The sequence below is a fragment of the Spathaspora passalidarum genome, assembly GCF_000223485.1.
Source record: "Spathaspora passalidarum NRRL Y-27907 unplaced genomic scaffold SPAPAscaffold_5, whole genome shotgun sequence".
NCBI lineage: Eukaryota > Fungi > Ascomycota > Pichiomycetes > Serinales > Debaryomycetaceae > Spathaspora > Spathaspora passalidarum.
In genome coordinates this window covers 1,387,382-1,408,690 of record NW_006767429.1, presented here as the reverse complement: position 1 = coordinate 1,408,690, position 21,309 = coordinate 1,387,382, and the positions used below count along the sequence as shown (strand labels likewise).

General features: G+C 41.3%; 11 protein-coding genes across 11 annotated transcripts; 5 read left to right on the top strand and 6 right to left on the bottom strand. All coding sequences in view use genetic code 12, as the record gives it.

Annotated features, from left to right (window-relative positions):
• Positions 1 to 114: 114 nt before the first annotated feature.
• SPAPADRAFT_62372 (uncharacterized protein) lies at positions 115 to 490 on the top strand (the record flags this gene model as incomplete). Its single annotated transcript, XM_007376494.1, has 1 exon — positions 115 to 490. A coding segment is annotated over one exon (295 nt), but the record flags the coding sequence as incomplete, so codon positions are not given.
• A 63-nt stretch (positions 491 to 553) lies between these two features.
• On the top strand, positions 554 to 1,357 carry SPAPADRAFT_62371 (uncharacterized protein; the record flags this gene model as incomplete). Its single annotated transcript, XM_007376493.1, has 1 exon — positions 554 to 1,357. One exon carries the CDS (start codon positions 559 to 561, stop codon positions 1,249 to 1,251), a length of 693 nt encoding a protein of 230 aa, XP_007376555.1.
• Positions 1,358 to 1,463: 106 nt separating this feature from the next.
• Positions 1,464 to 6,375, bottom strand: SPAPADRAFT_67797 (uncharacterized protein; the record flags this gene model as incomplete). The annotated part of the gene is made up of 1 exon (XM_007376490.1): positions 1,464 to 6,375. The coding sequence occupies one exon, from the start codon at positions 6,248 to 6,250 to the stop codon at positions 4,265 to 4,267; it is 1,986 nt and encodes a 661-aa protein (XP_007376552.1).
• On the top strand, positions 1,470 to 2,632 carry SPAPADRAFT_62370 (uncharacterized protein; the record flags this gene model as incomplete). Its single annotated transcript, XM_007376492.1, has 1 exon — positions 1,470 to 2,632. One exon carries the CDS (start codon positions 1,645 to 1,647, stop codon positions 2,560 to 2,562), a length of 918 nt encoding a protein of 305 aa, XP_007376554.1.
• TAF60 (Taf60p) lies at positions 2,719 to 5,341 on the top strand (the record flags this gene model as incomplete). Its single annotated transcript, XM_007376491.1, has 1 exon — positions 2,719 to 5,341. The coding sequence occupies one exon, from the start codon at positions 2,749 to 2,751 to the stop codon at positions 4,237 to 4,239; it is 1,491 nt and encodes a 496-aa protein (XP_007376553.1).
• A 29-nt stretch (positions 6,376 to 6,404) lies between the features above and the next one.
• On the bottom strand, positions 6,405 to 10,169 carry FUN31 (serine/threonine protein kinase; the record flags this gene model as incomplete). Its single annotated transcript, XM_007376489.1, has 3 exons — positions 6,405 to 9,302; positions 9,489 to 9,682; positions 9,704 to 10,169. The coding sequence occupies 3 exons, from the start codon at positions 10,167 to 10,169 to the stop codon at positions 6,405 to 6,407; spliced, it is 3,558 nt and encodes a 1,185-aa protein (XP_007376551.1).
• Positions 10,170 to 11,050: 881 nt separating this feature from the next.
• On the bottom strand, positions 11,051 to 12,125 carry SPAPADRAFT_62367 (uncharacterized protein; the record flags this gene model as incomplete). The annotated part of the gene is made up of 1 exon (XM_007376488.1): positions 11,051 to 12,125. The coding sequence occupies one exon, from the start codon at positions 11,999 to 12,001 to the stop codon at positions 11,252 to 11,254; it is 750 nt and encodes a 249-aa protein (XP_007376550.1).
• A 561-nt stretch (positions 12,126 to 12,686) lies between these two features.
• On the top strand, positions 12,687 to 14,138 carry SPAPADRAFT_141308 (uncharacterized protein; the record flags this gene model as incomplete). Its single annotated transcript, XM_007376487.1, has 2 exons — positions 12,687 to 13,471; positions 13,577 to 14,138. 2 exons carry the CDS (start codon positions 12,687 to 12,689, stop codon positions 14,136 to 14,138), a joined length of 1,347 nt encoding a protein of 448 aa, XP_007376549.1.
• LYS9 (saccharopine dehydrogenase (NADP+, L-glutamate-forming)) lies at positions 12,875 to 15,538 on the bottom strand (the record flags this gene model as incomplete). Its single annotated transcript, XM_007376486.1, has 1 exon — positions 12,875 to 15,538. The coding sequence occupies one exon, from the start codon at positions 15,511 to 15,513 to the stop codon at positions 14,176 to 14,178; it is 1,338 nt and encodes a 445-aa protein (XP_007376548.1).
• A 243-nt stretch (positions 15,539 to 15,781) lies between these two features.
• SPAPADRAFT_51748 (uncharacterized protein) lies at positions 15,782 to 17,473 on the bottom strand (the record flags this gene model as incomplete). Its single annotated transcript, XM_007376485.1, has 1 exon — positions 15,782 to 17,473. One exon carries the CDS (start codon positions 17,471 to 17,473, stop codon positions 15,782 to 15,784), a length of 1,692 nt encoding a protein of 563 aa, XP_007376547.1.
• A 1,691-nt stretch (positions 17,474 to 19,164) lies between these two features.
• On the bottom strand, positions 19,165 to 20,828 carry SPAPADRAFT_62363 (uncharacterized protein; the record flags this gene model as incomplete). The annotated part of the gene is made up of 1 exon (XM_007376484.1): positions 19,165 to 20,828. One exon carries the CDS (start codon positions 20,804 to 20,806, stop codon positions 19,205 to 19,207), a length of 1,602 nt encoding a protein of 533 aa, XP_007376546.1.
• Between the last annotated feature and the right edge of the window lie 481 nt (positions 20,829 to 21,309).

Here is a 21,309-nt window from a genome sequence, read left to right as displayed (position 1 = left end):
GTTGTATATAGAAAGTAATAATAATAATAATAGTAATAATAAGCCAACTAGACGAATTGAAGAAAAGAAAAAATAAATAGTCCATTTTTTGGGACAAAAATAAAAATAGTTAACCACACCAGTTCAAGATCTACACAGATGGGTAACGAAGCATCTAAACATAAGCACAAGTCGGTGAATAAGCTAGGGGCGGCACCTGTACCAGCTCCAGTTACTTCTGCTCTGAAGCAAGTATCCCAGGCCACGGCAAAACCCACACCTACGCGTAGTTCAAAGAGTCAACTAGTTAGTGAAGCTCGTCCAGTAGGAACCAGCGGATCTGGATCAAGTGTAGCTGCAAAAGAAGCCCTGGCACGGGCTGCTGAAGAAAGATTCAAGAAATTGCAAGAACAAAAACAGGGACAAAAGGAAAGAATTAGAACCAAAGCCATGAGAGAGAAGGCTGTATGATGTGTATAGTAGAGTATAGTTAATACATTGTTATTGTTATCACCCACCTACTATTTTTGTAGACAATAGAAAAAAATAAAAATGTGTGCTAGTCTTTCTTCTCTAATTATGGGGAAGTCATTCTACGAAAAGGAGCAAGAGAAGATCAGAGCGTTGATCAAGATACCGTTGCTTGAACTAGTGCTTCAATTCCTTCCACATCTCCAACCAAGCCAACGCCAGCGGGATGATACCTGGGAAGTGGTGGCAATTCAATTGGGTCAGCAGCGGTTTAGCGAGGCAGTGCACGAGAAAAAGTCCATGGAGGAAGTAGAGGCCATACCGGAACTCAATGGGTTCTATATCCGGGAGATGTATGAGCAGTTGTTTGCCAACTTCAAAAAGGAAATGCAGTTTAGATTGGCCATGCAGACGGCGGCGGTGCCCAACAGTAGTGCTGGCCTGCCTATGAGAACTCTACTGTTTAACCCACAGGATCGGGCAGAAGCTCTTCTTTTCACATTGTACCAGATGCAATATTGGGACGTTGAGATGATGGCCAAGGTCAGTCAGGAGAAGTTGGAAAAATCATTCCGGAGATATCTTGAACAGCAGGAACTAGGTGAAAAAGACAAGCTCGAAGTGCCGTTACCTGTGGTACACCAGTACAGAAAAAGCGTTGAACTAAAAAAGAATGAAATCTTGAAGGAGGAGATATCAAAGAAGGATAAACGATTAGAACAGCTAGCCCAAGAGAATAAACGTTTGTTAGAACTAAACCATGACTTACTCTCGCAACTCCAGGGACATAACAATCCATAAGCTTTTTTGGTTTATGTGCACGACGACGTTTTCTCGGGTAGTGCAGTAATTAACTGTACCCGCCCCTGTCGGCAACGATAATAAAATTAATTACTTACACAATATCAAAAATAAAATTAACCACAAACTCAACAACTCTCACCCCCTCGACGTTGCTACGCCCCCCACCCCCCACAAGTTTGTGCATACGTGTAGTTATTCTTTTGTTATCTACATCTATTGCTTCTTGTTTCTATATCTTTTATAACCTTTACCCTCTCCCCCCTTGGTCTAACACCGTTAAGACAGATACCATACTTTATTCATTGCCTTTGTTTGCTTTGTTTTTATTTATTTATTTAATTATTTTTTTTTGCTGCAACGTGTTTTGTTCTAGTCTGACCACTTGTCCTTATGGTTCAACACAAACCTAATATTGTATTTTTCCCCGTGGATTTCACAGAATTCGACAACTTAATCAAGAAGTCATTGCCAGATGATTCCAAAGAGGTGATCAGATACTTACACTCATGTTTTACGGTCTACGTTATTGTTAACCAACAAACCTGGAGATCAGCTGGAGGCAGACCTGATCCATTCTTGCCTTGTTTCGAAAAGATCCTACCAAGATGCATACTCCCAACATACTTCAAAGACATCATTCGAGAAATGGCCCGACCAATGAAGACAGTCAATGCAATCTACATTCCCGACATCCCGTCCGCATTGGCTGATCTGTCACAAGAGCTAATCATGGGAATAGTCAACCAATACCCCAACCTCACCACCGTTTTCAAGAAACTCGGCTTGCCTAGGTTGGAAATTGAGGAGATTGAACCTGCGTGTTTCACAATGTACCACGAGCAGGAGAACTTGATCTCGGTGCCTCGTGACGGTTTTGTTCCAGCGTATAGACTCAAGGTGGTTAGTGTCTTGAAACACATCAGGTTCCAGCAGTATAGGTTGGTGACTAGCGAAGCATCCTGGGTCAGTTTGGACCGAGGCAATGGGAATGTCGTCAAGGTGTCTAACGCCATTGACATTTTCCAAAACACCAATTTGACTTGTGGGTTTTGTGTATTTCAACATCATGGTGGAGTGAGAATAAATTCAAACAACTTGATGTGTGCCAGTGTGGTTGGCTACACTTTGCCCACGCATATTTCGACCGAGAGATTCCCTACCGAGCCTCGATTCTTGAAGACTGATGCCGAGAATAATCATCGCGTCGCTAAACCAAGACGAAAGTCGAGAAACAAGGGAAAGATTGTTCCGATCTTAGCCAAGCCTGGTGTTTTGGTTAATTTGAAAAAGAGTGTCAAAACTGTATAAGCTATATAGAATATAGGGCGTGATAAGCTAATGGTGTGGTTGCTGTGTTTTGCAGCTTATTGTAACATGTAAAATATCCCAGTTTGCAGGTTAAGCCCTCAAACAGTCATTCGTAAACTGGAAAAAAAAACAACAACCAGGCAGCAGTAGCAGTATCAACTGAGGATCGATCAACTGAAGCACACAATGGACTCCAAAGTACCCTTGTCGCATTCATTGTGGTCGCCATACGACACAGTCAAGGACGCCGCCGATTCACTAGGGATAAATTTGCCCGATGAAGCCGCCAAAAACCTAGCCATGGATGTTGAGTACCGCATCCACGAGATTCTCGAAACCGCCATCAAAATCATGCGTCACTCCAAACGGAAGCTCCTCATGACTACCGACATCAATCACGCCCTCAAGATCCTCAACGTCGAACCATTATATGGCTATGACAACTCACAGCCGCTTCTGTTCAAGGAGACGTTGGTAGGCACCGGCGGGCAGACGTTGTACTATATCGACGATCAGGAAATCGAATTTGAGAAATTAATCAATCAGGAATTGCCCAAGGTTCCTAGACAAACCACATTCACGGCCCACTGGTTGGCCATTGAAGGCGTGCAGCCCATGGTTCCCCAGAACCCCTTGCCTTCGGAAATCAAGAGTCTTCCACCTATTATCCGTGGTGCCACCTCGTCGATTCTCGGCAATGACATATTGAGTTTTGCCGGTGGTGCTGGTGTCGACGGCAAGGATGCACAACCTGGTAAGGACAAGAAGGACTCCGCTTCAGCTGCGGCGGCTGCGGCCACAGAACGAGAACTCGAAGTGAAACCATTAGTTAAACATGTCTTGTCCAAGGAATTAAAGTTGTATTTCGATAAAGTCGTCGAAGTTTTAATCTCGTCTGACCCAGAAAAAGAACCCCTCAGGCAAGCCGCATTGAGTTCGTTAAGAAGCGACCCGGGTTTGCATCAATTAGTGCCCTACTTTACCCAATTCGTATCGGCGCAAATCACGGACCAGTTAAGAAACATTGACATTCTCATAACGATGCTTGAGGTCATTTCCGCACTTGTGGAAAACAAAACCATATTCTTGAATCCCTATGTGCATGCACTAATGCCATCTATCTTGACTCTTCTTTTGGCCAAGAGAATCGGACCCGTGATCAAGGAAACCACCACTAAGGAATCACAAGAGTTGTTGATGCGACAATTACAAGTGAGAACATTCGCTTCCATCTTGCTCAAGCATATCATTGAAGTTTACGGATCGTCATATTCTACATTACGTCCAAGAGTAACCCGAACTTTACTCCGAGCACTATTGGACTATTCCAAGCCGATGGAGACCCACTACGGTGCCTTACTCGGATTGAAGAACATGGGTCCTGAAGTTATAAAGTTGGTTCTCATTGGTAACTTACGGGTATGGTGCAAGCTGGTTGTTGAGGACTCTACAAAAACGAGCGAGTATGAACAGAAAATCTTGCTCGACACCGTATTGGAAATCCTCCGCAAGTTAAAAGTACAAAAGGAGGAATCAGACATGGATGTAGATATCTCTGACAAGTTGAAGGAAAAATTAAAGGAGAGAATAGGCGAAAAGTTGGCTGATTTAGTGTTGCTGCAAGACGACGCCAAGAGCATCGTCGAAGGTATATTCTTTGGCGAGTTAGTTGTATAAATAGTAGTAATATTACATTGTATAATTATTCAGAATCCGAATGTAATAGTTGTTGATCAGGAAGCGACTCCGACCTTTTGAATAAGCCGGCAGTGTAAAATGGTGAATCTTCCAAGGGGATTGGTTCCCCTGGTCGCTTCTTTCGTGTAGATGATGTGATTTCTTTCAATGGTGACGAATTTACTGCTTGTAATGGTGTCTTTTCTATAAATGGAGATTTGATCTTTTGTGGTGTTACGGCAACTAACGTGGCACGGTCATCTCGTTTTCCCGGCTTTAAGAAGTTGTCATTGGGAGTCTCGGGAATTGCATAGTACGGTTTCGTCTTTTGCGGAGTAGCTTCGATGACAATATTAGGTTTCTTAATTGGTGTTGCATCGATCTGTGAGAACGATCTCAGTTTGACAGGAGTAGCAACGACAATTGGGTCTGTACTTTTTACCGACTTGCTTCGTTTAGCGTTTCCAAATATGAATGATGGTTGTTCTGGCTCTGGCTCGACAGTCACCGCTGCCTTGACATTCAAATCAACCTGTCGTCTCGTCAAACTCTTGGATGATAAATTAGACTTGGATCGTTTGAGTGAAGTTAAAAAGTCATTCAGGTTGGATAATGTGGAATCAGATGCAAATGTAGCTGCATTTCGAAGTGTAGGTGGCTGTTTCTCCAAGAGCACTTTTTTGAATTTTGAATGCTTGTGTTTACTTTCATGTTTTGGCTGATCTTCTGACGTAGCCTTCTTTGTTCGTTTAGCTGGTTTCGAGACTAGCTTCATATTCAGTCCTTTGATATTATCCACGAGATACTTCACCAAATGTGGTAGTTTCTTGTTATAGTACGGAACAAGAACATACGCCATGAATCCGTAATTATTATCACTTCTCGACGTAGTTAATGCATCCCAAAGCCCCATTCGATCAATAAGGTTGTTTAATGTAGTATAATATTCATACATTTCATCAACGGGTTTCGTATGTGTCACTTCCGGTTTCTCGATTTCTACACCGACGCCCATACCAAGGAATGTCGGTATGATTTTCTTCTTTCCCTTTCTAGATCTAATCAAGGATCGTTTCGAAAGTTCCTTCTCTCGTTTTCGACGAAACTTGTCGAGTTTTGCCGCATTACTCTCGAGGAACTCCTCTTCATTCACGCCAAGAGTGTGCAAAATCTCGAAGATGACAAGAATTTGCAATTGTGCCTCGCGGATCTTCAAATCAAGTACGAGTTGGCTAATTTTATCCACATCTGCTTTCTCATCACTGAATTCTGGATGTGTCTGCAAGAATAAACCCTGATTCTCCTGTTCTGCAAGGGCTGTCTTGTCATCGGTAGTCGAAAGAAGTCCCTTATGTCCGGTGTGTCTCCTATCTAGCATCTTAATATTGACAAAAATAGACTTGAGTATCTTTGCAATCTCGCCTTGGTCCTCTTTGCAGAGAATGCGTAGTCTGGCAAGAGCAGTTTTTGGGAAGTAACTAAGTGGATTCTTGAGGGAGTATAACGTGGTGTAATATCGTGATTGTATGAATGTTAGTGGGTTTTCCTCTGGTTCTAATGGTACAATTGGCTGTTGTTTCGGAGGTGTCATTGAAAACCTGCTTAGTATATCCTGGGAAGAAGGTGATAGTTCTCCTATAGGTTCATCCACACACATCTCTATCAAGTCTTTGCTACTCCTGACCTCAGTGGGCTTTTCCTCCGTGGACTGTTTGTCATCTGGTTGAAAAGACAGCGGGATTCTAAACACCCCGAAGTGCTGATCGATTATATGGAATGCAATCCCAGAACACTTCCTATTCTGGTATTCGATATTAATAAGATATGCATCTGCCGCCCAGGCTCGGGTAATTGTGAATATCGCGCCGTAAGCACCATCGATGATGGAAGCAATGTCTCCCGTATCATCATGCGTGAGCGTGGATATAGGAAGAGCGGTGACTATCGATGACGATATCTGTCGTAATTGGCTTATCCTGACGCCACTGCCTGACTCCTGGTCGCTCGGCATTGCTGGGGAATGATGTTGTTGTGCTTGTTCAGATTGTGATTACAACTTAGTTGAAGGCTGAACTTTATTTACCGAGCTTACTGGTCACGTGACCTATACAAAGCTGCAAAAATGAATAATAAATTAAAAAACTATATAAACCTCTATGTAACTACTAATTTTGTAACCAGCTATCATTGACAATATCCTCGATAACAGGTCTTTTATGAATATCCCGCACGAGAATCTTTCGTATAAGCGCCAAACTGGCATCGCTAACCACATACGGTATCCTCAAATCTCCCTCCATGATCTCATCGACATTGTAAAATGGATTCTCTTTGTACAACATCGTGTAGAGTAAGATCCCCAACGCCCAAATATCCTGGGGTCGTCCTTCATACTTCTCGCCTCGGAGCACTTCGGGAGAGGCATAGTCGATGGTGCCGACAAACACGTCAAATGGACCCAGCTTGACATACCCTGCTGACCCAAAGTCAATCAACTTGATAACTCCGCGTTCGTCAACAATAACATTCTCATCCTTGATATCTCGATGCACTATTCCTTTTGAATGTAAATGGGCAATCGAAGATACAATTTGCTTGAATATGTATTGACACTCTGCTTCCGAGATATCCTTCTTGATTTCAATAAAATCAAATAAATCTATGGCTGGTGGGTTCCCAAATATCGGTGTTTCCAAATAGTAATATTTGTCGTCTTCAAAGAAATCAATGATCCTCATAATGTTTGCATGTGGTGTAGTATTCAAATATGCCATGATTTGAATCTCTGAGGGAATTGTGCCCAACTTCCGGTCGCGCACCCATGTATCTACAAGAATACGCTCCTTGTCAATACACTTCATGATTATAGTATACTCAGGGTCGGACTTGTGACGCACCAACACAACTTTACCGTAGGCACCTTCACCCATCAGTTTTATAACTTCAAATTCTGAAAACTTTTTACTACGACGAACCAATCCAACTTCCTGGGGCCAGTGTGTTGAAGCCTTCATCTTTTCCTGAAGGTGTTGATTCTCTTGTTGTAGTATATCTTCTTCGGAAACCTTCAATATTGGTCGTACCTTTGTTTCAGGCGCCGGTTCATCCACGTCCATGGGCGACTGCGGGACTATCTCCTCAGACCCTCGTCTATTTTCGCGTTGTGGGGAAAACTCTAAAATGTCTTGTTCTTCATGGAGCAACTTCAACTGGGATGGAAGATTAGCACCAGAATCCACACCTCTATCTTTAGATTCGCGCGATTCATTCATGGTGGAAGCTCTTGTCAACCCCGACGGCGTCAATGGTGCCGACGAAGCCAAGCTGATTGAACTAGTGGACGCGCTTAACTTGTCCAACTCCTTCAACATGTGTCGATTCTTGCTCAGACGCGAATACGTGATCCACAAAACCAATGTGTCCAAGCTACTGGCTCGCAATTGTATATCCACAAACACGGTCTTTCCATCACGATGCACCCCTGGTACACCATTGGAATGCAAAAACAATTCTTGCTCATCTTCATCAGCAGTACATCTAATCATGGCATCGTACTTTCTGAAAAAATGTTCGGGGAGAACTAAGCCCGGCATCAATTGAAACTTGTCGATATTCTGATCAAGCCCAACTTCAAGAATCGAAGTAAAGTTAGGGATAATTTCATTAATCAGCTTACTCTTGATTTCATCAAACGATTTCCCAAACAAGTTCTTGGCAATGGCATTATTACACGACAAGATTTCATAACTTTTACTGCTAATAACGAAAATACCAGCAATATAAGGCATGGTGTGGATCTTCAACCTAATCTCCAATCTGTCTGGATGTATTTCAAGCGGGTTGGATGTGATGGCACACGGTATATTTTCATTGGTATTCAATTGCAAGGTAAAGTATCTCGTAGAATTAATATAATCACTATCTTCTTCATCGCGCTCATCTTCATCCTGACCCTCCTCAGCCAACAACACTGTGTTTAACGACTCACTCAACTGTTCCAAACCGTGCAACTCACCAATCTCATATTCCTCCACAAGTTTCCCCGCGATCTCATGCACGGAATCAATTCGATACTCTTTATGCTGCACGGGGCTCAGAATGCACACGTCAAACGCATCACAAAGAATCTGGTCAAACATGCAAATGATGATGCCGCCCTTTTTCTTGGCCCATAGCGAAGTCCATGCATAGTTCTGGTCACCTGGTCGTGAAATGGCAATAATTTCTCCAGCAAATAAAATATCCTTGACACCATTGTCACCTTTGTTCCTGCCTCGGCGTCGCATAGACTGCTCCATGCTCGTTTGCAAGTACTTGGTCAATTTGTCCATAACAAAATCGCGAAATTGGGGCGCAATCAAATCCATTAAAGTAAGGGATTTAATTGTTGACTTCAGCACACCAAACATAAGACAGGCCAAGTCATTAGCAGCAATCACCGACCATGGCATATCTGGTTCAATTGTAAACACCGACTGTGGGAGAGAATGTTTACCGGCAAGTAATGAATGAAATGGTCTTGCTCCAGCACTAACTGGAGTAGTAGCTGTCGCATTATTATTCAACATATTCAATGCTGTCGTCGACAGTCTTATAGGTGCATGTTTAAGTGATCCCTGTGTACCATCAGATTCCAAAAGTGACGTTGTTCTTACCGAGGTTTCCATAAATGGCATAGCCAATGCATAGAGCAATTTGCTTTTAACGAAATCATGCTTCAATTTTAATTTCCGGTCATCGTCAGTGGTTTGTGCTTGCTCGAGTGATAAATCTTGCAATGTTTCGGATCCAATTTGTGAGTTTTCCACGAGAAAGTCAAGGTCGTTTTCCAACAAATTTACAATTTCCTTAAGGTCATTGTTGGAGTAGTGACTGTTGTGGTGGCTATGATCTTGGGATGGCTTTGTGGAATCATTTGTTTCTTGAGAAGATACAGATCTCATGGTGGTCTGGGGAACTTTCCTCTCTTCGGTTTCAACCAAGGGTAAACTACCACTACGTTTGATCGGTGGTCGGAAAAATGCAGCTAACGCGGCTGATGATGCATTCGATTGCAAATTATACTTTTTGCGTATTGCATCATGATCAGTCGCAAAATCACTAGCTCGTCTCGGTGGTGGTGGAAACGTTGGAGGAGGTGCCGGTGGCTTCGGCAATGACAGGGTGGACTTTGTTGCTGCTGTATTCAGATACATTGGATGGGTAGTTGTCTTGAAAAGGGGTTGACTGTCATCCTGTTGCATATCCACATCGCCTTCCTCGTCTTTAATCTCTTCATCCGAATGTGATTCTTGTTGTGGTGCAATTGATTTGAACAAATCAGGTCTGTCCTTTAAGATTTCCAACGATCGTCTTAAAACATTCAATCTTAATGCAAGTGAGTTTGGCGATAAATGTGCATATGAATATGCATGCGATGATTCAATCGGAAACTTTAAAATATCTTCAATTTCAGTGTTATTACTGGTGGTAGTATTGGCACCACCACTACCACCACTACCACTACCACTACCACTACCACTACCACTACCACTACCGCCACCGCTGCTGCCGCTGCCGCTGTTAAATGTGGCATTCTGGGTTATAGGAGGTGAATAAAGGGCTGGTGGTGAGAAAGTAGACACATCAGGTCGTTGTCGCTTATTAACAAGGGTATTTCTTATTGGTGGTGGTGGTACTTGCCCGTGAGCCGTGTGTGCAGTGTAGGGATGGGTAGGAAGTGGAGGTTGTGGCTGTTCGTCGTCATCATATAGCAAAAACAGGGGGGTTGACTTTCTATAAGGCGATGGCATATTTGGAGTGGTTGGTTTGCCGTTGTTTTGAGATGTGGTGAATAAATCTTTAGACAACCCTTGTTGGGACTGTGGTTGAGGTTGATGCGGAAGTGTATGCAGAGGTTGTGGTGAGAAAGTTGTTATATTTTCACTCATGCTATAAATGTATGTGTATTAGAAACACACGTTTGTTTGTGAATGATTCAAGATAGGGGCGATTGGATTGTACTGTTGTAAGTCCAAATGATAAGCCCTTTCCCAGGATAAAGTTTTTCTCTGAAAAGGCAGTCAGAAAGATGTGCTAACGGGGATAGTGCTGTAAAAAAAGATCCCTTGAACTCTAAATGGGTAATCTATTGTCGTGTGTGCACCGATGCTGTGAGTAATAAAGGTATGTGGCTGTGATGTGTGTATGTATGTCTATCTATGTACAGCACAAGGAAAATACTACTGGGTTTCCTGAGAGTGACGCAATATGAATCAATAGCCCTTTTTTATTTTAAAGCCTTTTTTTTTGCTCACGAACGTGATGAAAGGATTTATTTTTTTTTTTCTTTAAGGAGTGGAAGGTTTTTTAGGTGCGAGATTATGTCACAGAAGTAATAAGCGACGGCTGTTGCTTGAACTTTCTGTAACAGTATGACACATCGGCAACTAAGAGAAGGGATAAGAGCCTGGTGTGGAGATGTAGAGGTATAATATGTTTTCAATTTGTAGATCAGTTGGTGGAATGCGTTGTCATTGGCAACGCCAACAATGGAAAACAACCATTCCCCTTAGCTCACGGCTGATAGGTCGAAGCGCAGAAATGAACAATATCGTATCACTTGCACTAGATTCCATTCCATATGCAGTTTAAAAAACTTGAAATTGAAATAATATATGCAGCTACAATTTCCTATTTTATTATAAGTAACAAAAACAGTCAAATCAGATTAATTGCATTTCAGGTGCTACTGTCCTTTTTAGGCCCATTTCTTTTTTGCATTTACCAAAATTAGTCTGACCTTTTTTTGTTCTCTCTCTACTAAAGATCCAAATTGTCCTGTATATTGACGATACTATAACTAACCAACTAACTAACCAACTAACTAGCGCTTTAGGAAACAGCCCTCCTGCCTGTCTAAAAGCATGTGGAAAATGTGGAAAATGTGGAAAAGCATAAATCTCACAATTGGCTGTTACTCGCATTTTTTAGTCTCGGCTTTATTGCTACAATCTAAAACTACATTGTCCTGCTAACTACTTATTCGTTCACTTCTTTTAACCCAAATATCACTGCCTTCTTGTTCTCTCCATAATCTACTTATGGTTATTCCCAATTCATACAGACGTTTCCTTAATTCATCCTGCTTTGATTTCAACTTGTCAATTGCTCGAGTGATTTTATTTCTCGTGTTGTAATCAATTTCCACATTATAAGGTGGAAGTAACTTTTCAAGAAACTCGATTTCCTTGTCTATCTTGGCAATTTTCTCATTGTACAAATCATATTTGTGTTGAGCGTGTCTCAATTTCTTAGTCTTTGCACCATGGTCGGCGTCGGCTGCCGAGAATGAATTGCTCGTTGCAAGCTTGTCAACACCATGGTGACCTGCGTTGGTGGTGGGGGAAGGTAGTGGAGATTTAATGATTTCATGCGAGACTTTGCGTACTGTGAACTTCACTGGTTTCCTATCGCCCGGTGAGTAGCTGTGTTTCTGTTTTTCCAACTCGGTAGCGGCTTTGGCTGCGGTGGCCGCTGCTTCTGCCGACAAAGAATCATAAAAGTTGGTCTTGGACTCAAATGATTGGGGAAGTGACACCTTTTTAACAATCACTTTTTCACCCGTCTCTGCGATACTAATGTTGGATTGCGTGTTTTCAATCGAGGACAAGGACGAAATGGATGTGTCCCTGCTGGCTTCGCCTACCTTGGCTGTTTGTTCATCAGATATCCCCGCACTATTCTCCTCTGTAGTTGGCGTGGTTTCAACGGAGCTTGACATTATAAAAGTATTGATGTATGTTTACGCAGGTGTGTGTGTGTGTATCTAGAATTTTTTATATTTAACTTGACGATTCTATTGTTGGTTGTAAGGTGTAGGTTGTGGTTGTTATAATGACAGGGGTGTGATGTATTTTCTGTTTTTCTGTTTTTCTGTTTTTTTTTTTTTTTCATGTGTATTTTCTTTTTTTTTTCTGCGTGTTTTATTCAAGAATTACGCGTTTCGTGAGTGCGCCAGGTTTGTGTTTGTTGCATGTCGTGTTGCAATTTTGCTTAAATTTATGACCAATTGTTGCAACGGTGGTTTACGACAGGATATACGAGATGCAAGGCAAGATTCAGGTTTAAGTCCAGGCACCAATTAAAGAAGATTTGCATGAGGTGGATGGACCACCTTTTATTAGAATGCATCCCGTTTCAAAGAGTTCACGCTAGCATAGGTGTTATGAGATTAAACCAAGGAAATAAATTCAGTTAGATTCTATTAATAGTGTCCCCCGTGGCTCAAAGTTGAATGCTGCTAATGGCACGCCTTGGTGTTGGGGGCGTCGGAGCAATCGGATTGACTTCCAGTTTTCCTTGTTGCTCTAGGCACGTGACTGGTTTTATTTTTTTGCAGGCAGCTCACACTTGATCAGAGAAGCCCATCACATTGCTCTTGACAACTACTACATTCAGCATCAGCAATGGGGGAAATTATCACAATTTCACATTCCCAGTTCTCGGGCCATGTCACTACTCATTTGTATAATACTCAGGAATCACTCATCCCCTATACCGCCAATACAAAACTTTCCCATGACCTCACCACATTCCTTAACCGAACACCACCACCAACAGGAACCAGCGGAGTAACATACACTCCGCGATCACTACTCTATGATCTCCGTGGTGGGTATGGTGCATTGAATAAATATGAATATCATGAAACCATCGAATCTTTAGCCGCCCATGTGCAATTGAACACCCATACAGTTTCCAAAAGTGAATATCAATTAAGACTAGATGCCGGTGAACCACCGTCAAAACTAACTCCCGCCAATACCAAGTACTGGACCGATTATACTAGATTGATATTTTCACCGAGATCACTCCAAACGATAACTTCATACGAATATGACACCGACAAGGGCCATCATTATCGGTTCCCGCGGGTGTCATTCGATACATTCGACAAGGGGGCCGAGGAGTTCAAGGAGTCATTTGAAGACGATGAGTTTCGATATTTCTTGGAAAAGTGCGATTTGTTCACTGGATTGCAAGTGTTTACCGATTTGGAATCTGCGTGGGCAGGATACACCTCTCAATGGCTTACCGAGATAACCGATGAATATTTCAACAAGGTCGATGTGTGGACTTTTGCACTGGCCAGTTCAAACGATAATAGCAGGTCTACTTTGAATAGAATCAAGGGAATTGTAGAGTTGTACAAGAGTCTGAGCTTGATGTTTCCATTGATTGACCAAATTGAGTCTCCTTTGGTGGACTATGACCTGGGCTCTCTTTGGCATCGCTCCGCGATTCATTCTGTATTCGCAAACTCCCTCTGGGGTTTGCTTAACCAAATTGAAGATAGAGAAACCATGATCTCGATCGAAGATGGCTTGGGTGGGAGAAAGATTGCCAATGAAATCAAAGTAATCGCTACTGATGCTTCCACCGCAACTGATGCATCCACCACAAATGGCATTATTTCCGATATCGCTGATGTTAGTGCTTATTATGCTCACCCACCATCTGCACCAACAAACCCGGAAATACATTTGGGAATTCAGCAAGAAAGCACTGGTAACAAATACTTCAGCAAGAATCTTGTTGTCACGAAAGACTACGTTAATGATATACAGCAACAACCAACGCCCAACATTTATATCAACAATAGTATTACCAACATCCTCGGCTCAGACTCATTCCCCAGTGACATTCTAAAATTCTCCAAATTCCATACTGAGTTCAATGTGCATCCTGGAATGTATGACCAATTGAAAGGATATCGACAAATCGTTTCTCGCAGCAATCATCCCGACTTGATTAAAATCGTTGAGGATAAGAGCGAGCTTGTTGAAGATCTCAGCAGTATAATGGAAGAGTATCACTGGGGAGAGTACGATCTGGATGATGATGAGTTCTACGACTAGTTTCATACTTAACAGTGTTAATACAATCTATATAGATCTAAGAAATAGTCTTTTCAACCAAGTAAATACCATAAACGTCCTTCAAGGTCTTCATGATAGGGTCGTTGATGTCAGAAGACATTGGAGCCAACAATCCTCTCTTGGATAAAGTACCATCCAAGATTTGTTGAGTTGCAACGGCACATGGAACACCAACCAACTTGGCCATAGAAGAGTAGCCCTTTGGATCACCATAGTCGACTAAGGTAGAAGTTCTAACTTCCTTTTCACCATTGGCATGTTCAATGCCGAATTTGTGTTGTAAGATAACCAAATCACGTTCACCTTCTTCGTATTGCATCAATTCTTCCAAAGTAGCACAGAGGGTGTCTAATGGGTTACCTCTTGGGGTGATGGTCTTGGATGAGAATAAGCCCAACCACTTCATACCAGAAATGATACGTTCTTGGTCTTCAGGAGACTTGAACTTGGTCAATTGGTTGATCTTTGCAATGATATCAGCTTCACTGGCAGAAGCGGCTCCGACTAATTGAGCAGTGGCTTCATTCCAAGGACCTGGCTTTGAGAAGATTTCACTGGTTTCATCCTTCAAGAAACCAGTGTCGACGAAAACCTTGATGAATTCTGGGAATCCTTGGAATCTTAAAGTACCTCTGATGACAGTTTCAGCTTCTGGAATGTTATACAATTCCTTATAAGTGGTAGAATCACGGTTTGGGTAAGCGACAAGAGCATAACCTGGGTAGATAAAGTATGGCTTGGCAGAGGCCATCAAGTCTTCAGAAGAAACGTCAACAATCTTGCCGTCCTTCCAGTACTTGGCAGAATTTCTCAATGCCAACAAGACACCTCTAGAAGACCAAGAGAACTTGTAACCTAATGGGTTATCGGAGTTTTCTGGAGCTGGTAACCCACCACAGTAGGACAAGAAGGAAGTAATCTTACCACCAGCAGCATGCACTTCTTCAATGGTCTTGACAGCATACAAGTGATCGATACCTGGGTCCAACCCAATTTCATTCATGACAGTAATGCCAGCAGCTTCAATTTCCGGTTCCAAAGCCTTCAATTGTGGGTTGATGTAAGAAGTAGTAACAACATGCTTCTTGTTCTTGATGGCGGCCTTGACGACATTAACGTGGTAAGTGTATGGAATCAAGGAGATGACCAAGTCGAATTGGGCAACTTGAGCATCAAGAGCAGCTTCGTCGGTGACATCAAGCGAGATAGCCTTGGCCACTGATCCAGCCAAAGCTTGGGCCTTGGTGAGGGTACGACAAGCAACGGTGACTTCAACACCTGAAGTTTGGGCCAAGATGTCGACGGTTGGCTTGGCAACAAATCCGGAACCTAATAAAAGAACTTTTTGAACCATTGTATTTGAATATCAATTACACTGTAAAGGGAAAAAGAGTGATGAATCAATTGCAATTTTTCACGATTTTTCAAATCCCTCCTTGACGGGCAATTTTCCGCGGTGCGCGGCAGTTAAATTTTATGACTCAGCGATTTAATTGCGGAGGGTTTATCTTTTAGTGCCGTGGGGCGCGCGCTTATCTTTCCCAATTGGGAACTAGGCAACGGTAATAGACCTGGCAATACTTTAACAAAACATGAAATTACGTCATACAAACTATATAGAATTAAACAAGTTTCGTGATACTCAGAGAATCTCTGTTGTTATCACTAGGAGACTCGTTGTGATTAGGGCTCAGTAGCTCTTTGTTGTTACTGCTCAAGGATTCACTAGGAGAAGCCTTTCTGCCAAGTTCAGACTCTTCATCACCATGTCCCACAATCTCATCTCTCAATCTCAACTCCTTGTGGAATCTTTCCGGACCAAGGAAAACACAGATAATCATGTAGATAAACACAGCAGCTGAGAAAATACACATCACTTTTCCATAGTCATACACGTCCGGAGCACCACCTTTAATGGGGAACCGTTCCCCAATCTTAGCTTCAATCGTAGCCGAAGCCGAGGAAACCAAGTTTCCCAACTGATAAGCCAACCCTGATAACAATGTTCTATGAGTAGAATTAACCAATTCCAAAAGATGGATTGGACCCACTCCCCATCCTCCCATGACACCGAAATTAAGTAAAACATAGGCCCACCAGTTGATATGAGCATTGAAGAACGAAGGATAAAGCCAGACACAGCACCATATCAGACATACCACAATTGTCATTCTTCTTCCAAGAAGTTCAGATACGGTTCCCATGGTAGTACCACCAAGTATACCAGCTATGTTACTAACAACAATAATCACAGTCTTCTTGTTAAGACCAACATTGAACTGCTTGGTTAATAAAGTAACATAAAGATCTTGAGTACCATGAGTGGTGAAATTAAAACCAGCGTATAAGAGAACAAGATAGGTAAACATTAACCATTCGGTTTTAAGTGTAGTGATCACGCTATAGTCAAATTTCGAGAAGAACCCCTTCTTTTCAACCTTGGAGTTGTATTCGCGCTTCTTACTCTTCATAGCAACGTAATCTGGAGATTCTGGGAAACATACTCTCCATGCAATTAAAAGCACTGAAAGTGCACCAGAAAACCAGAATAATGATCTCCAGCCTTCCCCTGGCTTATAAGTGCCTGCAAAAGCACGATAAAAGACCAGTGCTAATGTGTAACCTAAGGAATAACCTGGTAAAAACAAACCAGAAAGAATAGATCTGGCACGAGTTGGTTGACCTTCTAATGCTGTAACCATGGCAACTGGGTACATACTTCCCATAAGAATACCAAAGATAGCTCGGACTCCCAAAAATTGACTAAAAGTTTGCACAAATCCAGTACCAATTTCAACAACAATAAATAAAATCAAAATCAAAATATAAGTCCATTTTCTTCCAAAATAATCAGAAGCAATACCAAATATAATGGCACCAACTGATCTAAGCATAAGCACCAAAGTGACACCCCAAGTAATATCTGTAACACTAACTCCCAATGAAGATGCAATTTCAGGTGCGGCAACCGAAACGCAGAAAAAGTCCATAGCATCTAAAGTCCAAGCAAAGAATCCCATAAAATAGAAGTTCCAGTCACTTCCTGTCATTTCTTTTAATCCTGGAATGGGGTTGACAACTTGGTACCATTTTTTACCCGAATGGTACAAGGGAAAATCCATCAAGGTGGAGAATCTGGTCGAAAGGTACCTATTAATTGATTTTTTTGAGAAATCGGGTTTGTCATTGAATAACTGGTGGTCGAGATCCTTAGGTGGTTCAGTGTAGATGTCTGATACTGGAAGTCTCTGAGAAATGGTGCTCATACGAGTACTGACACGAGACAAGTGATTGGTCTCATTCCTTTCAGACATGGTCAGCTACTTGTTTATCTCAGTTTGCTGTTAAAAATACGAGAATAAAAGTTTAGCTGTAGTATAATTGTTCTTAGCAGCTGCTTTTTCGATTCTTTATTCAATGTAGAGTCAATCGGATAACCTAACTCAGAAATAAATCGATCCAAACAAGAGCTAATCACTATTTGCTAAATTTCCCCAGATTTATATATCTCGTTTGATATTTATAATTCAAATTCTAGTATAAAACTTCTCCGCTCCATATAACCTTTGATAGGTCCAGGTTGACTCTGCGTGTTCTCATTCTAGGCTATTCTTAACTTAATATTTGCAACCTGATTCAGATAAAATAAGAAAAATCAACACAATAGGAAATCTAGTCCGACCTCCTCAGCGAATGAGATAAGGCATTTCACCTCCGGTCTCCTCATACTCCAATAAATACATTCCGGGATGTATCTAATCATCCCCATCTACCTCATTGGGGCAACCTAATTTGATGTTCTGGACTAATTATTAATTACGAGATTCAGCAACACTAACGAGAAAAAAAGTATCTGAATAAAGTTACACTTTTAAGACGTTGTACATCAAGCAATTATGGCACTTACGTAGTGTCGTTAAGAGGGCTAGAAATACTAGCAATTTTTAAGCATTCCTGAACTAATATAGTTTATACCTTAATTGCACAGTATTTAAGATTCAAGCACGGCACACGGATACAGACCTCCGAACTTCTTCTGACATAAACCAATACACCTTTCCTCTGGATGGCCCCAATCCTTTTTTAGGAAGCCGCTAGTAAGCATAGTCTTATACGGGAATTAAAATCCAGGTCTCTCATCACACATTCTTGGCTATTACCTAACCTTATCGCTTATAATATATAAAGATATTAATCTTTGTTCGGTTATTAAACTCCGTGAATCACAACATTCCTAAGTGCTACTTGAAAAGCATCCCATACAAACGGTAGCTAATCTCTGGTCTCTGCATAATCCAGAATAATGGATTAGGGAAAAATTAACAAGCCTTGTCGAAAGAAAGAGTAATTGATATCGGCAATTGAGTCCTCTCAGGTGATGTTGACCAATTTACAGCTTACAGTACACAATTCTAGATATTATTGAGATCCTTGTAAACAACTTCGTGCAATTATCTAATAATTGCAGCCAGGGAAAATATATCTTTGAGCTATGCCTCGAAAAGAACAAATAATATTTCACAAATGCATAGGTTAATGTTTAGGTTGGAAGGATTGACAGAAATGCGGAAAGCGGAACCTTATCAGAAATTGTGGGAGGGGTGTTCTGCATATAAGCATTAACTATAGTAAAGAAGTAATGGAAATGTGACAGCTGTAATTTTATCAATGTCCTTGGCAACAAAGACAGGTAAATACCCAACAATATTAATATAACGTATTATTTCCCCGCTTAGCTTAAATTTTAAACTTCGGGAACGAATAACTTCGGCTCCAGTTGCTTAGAATTGCGTTGTTTGCAGTTTGGTGGTACTATAATTCTAAAGAGTTTCATGCACTCAAGATCTTTTTTTTTTTTTTCTTCAAAATATACTTACAATAAGCGAATATAGAACTGATTTCTACCATGCAAGCCAATTTCAAAAATATTGATTGAAAGTCCTCTTCAACCTCCACTGGCACCTCTAATCCTTTATCCACTTTTATCTTTACAATTTTTGATAGTACTTAAATAAAATATTCATTACGTTACACATAATACAGAACTAAACTCTGCGAATCAGGGATTCACTTCCAGAAGTTTCAATCCCTAATTCAGACTCTTCATCGGCGGTTCGAATAACCTCATCTCTCAACCTCAATTCTTTGTGGAATCTTTCTGGTCCAAAGAAGATACAAATAATCATATAGGCAAAGACACACCCTGAGAAAATACACATAACTTTTCCATAATCATAAGTTCCAGGAGCCCCGCCTTCAATTGGGAATCTTTCACCGATTCTTGCTTCGATGGTAGCAGAGGCAGAAGAAACTAAATTACCCAATTGATAAGCCAACCCTGATAACAAAGCTCTGTGTGTTGAATTAACTAATTCTAAAAGATGGATTGGACCAACACCCCACAGCGCCATAACACCACCTGTAAGTAAAACATATGCCCACCAATTAGTATCAGCATGGAAGAAAGAAGGATAAAGCCAAGCACCACACCACAACATACAAATAATAACTGTTAATCTTCTTCCAAGAAGTTCTGAGACAGATCCCATTATGATCCCACCAATAATACCACCAAGGTTACTGACAACAATAATCACGGTTTTGAGGTTGAGGTCAACATTAAATTGCTTGGTTAACAATGTGACATAAAGATCTTGAGATCCATGGGTAGTAAAGTTCCAGCCAGCGTATAAAAGGACAAGGTAAGTAAACATCAACCATTCGGTTTTAAGAGTTGTAAGAACACTGTAGTCGATTTTCAGTAAGAATCCCTTTTTCTCAACCTCAGCATTATATTGTTTCTTCTTATTCTTCATGGCAATAAAGTCTGGGGATTCTGGGAAACAGATTCTCCATGCAATCAAGAGGAGTGAAAGACCTCCAGAGAACCAAAACAAAGATCTCCAACCTTCCCCTGGCTTATAAGTGCCTGCAAAAGCACGATAAAAGACCATAGCTAAGATGTAACCAAAAGAGTATCCAGGTAAGAACAAACCAGAAAGAACAGATCTGGCACGAGTTGGTTGACCTTCTAATGCTGTAACCATGGCAACTGGGTACATACTTCCCATAAGAACACCAAAGACGGCTCTGACTCCCAAGAATTGTTGATAAGTTTGCACAAATCCAGTACCAATTTCAACGACAATAAATAAAACGAGAATCAAAATATAAGTCCATTTTCTTCCAAAATAGTCAGCCGCAAGACCAAATATAATAGCACCAACTGATCTAAGCATAAGCACCAAAGTAACACCCCAAGTAATATCTGTAACACTAACTCCCAATGAAGATGCAATTTCAGGTGCGGCAACCGAAACGCAGAAGAAATCCATAGAATCTAAGGCCCAAGCAAAGAATCCCATAAAGTAGAAGTTCCAGTCACTTCCTGTCATTTCTTTTAAACCAGGAATGGGGTTGATAACTTGATACCATTTCCTATCTGTATGATACAATGGCAAGTCTAGTAAAGTTGAAAGTCTGGTTGCAAAATACTTTGTGATAGCAGCTCTAGAAAAGTCTGGTTTATCATTAAATAACTGATGGTCGATATCCTTGGGAGCGATAGAATAAACATCGGTTTCCTGTTGATGTTTGGATATGGAGTTGGTTGGCGACAAATATTCAACCTGTGGTTTCTCAGACATTTTGTATTGCTAATTTGTAGTACTGATTTTCTTTTAGTTGAAACTTTTGACGACAAGTCGGGTCTTATTTATAACAATTATTTCAGCTAATCCTGCCCCGCCACAGCATAGTAGTAGCGGAGTTATTCATCATTTTAACTAGTTAGACCCGCATTGTATTATCATTCAGACTAAGTATAATTGTTGCTATTTCTTTTTTTTTTTTTTGTCAATTTCATGGGGGATAAATATTTTTCCACTACGTAATTTAGAACAATAGGAAATCGATTGAGATATTAACTTGGGGGAAAATGAAAGAGGGGGCGGGCGGTATGTGCCGTTAGTACTCCGGGGTCAGATTATTTGGTGTCTAACCCCATATTCCCCATGAATATGACGTCAGAGTATGGTAGAATTCGGGGGCTTAATCCCAGTGGTTGTCGTGGTTAAGTCTTTAAGTAATACCCTATAAAAGTTTGTCGGGAGTTTCATATTTATCTATCGGTCGGCACTTTTGAGCGGGG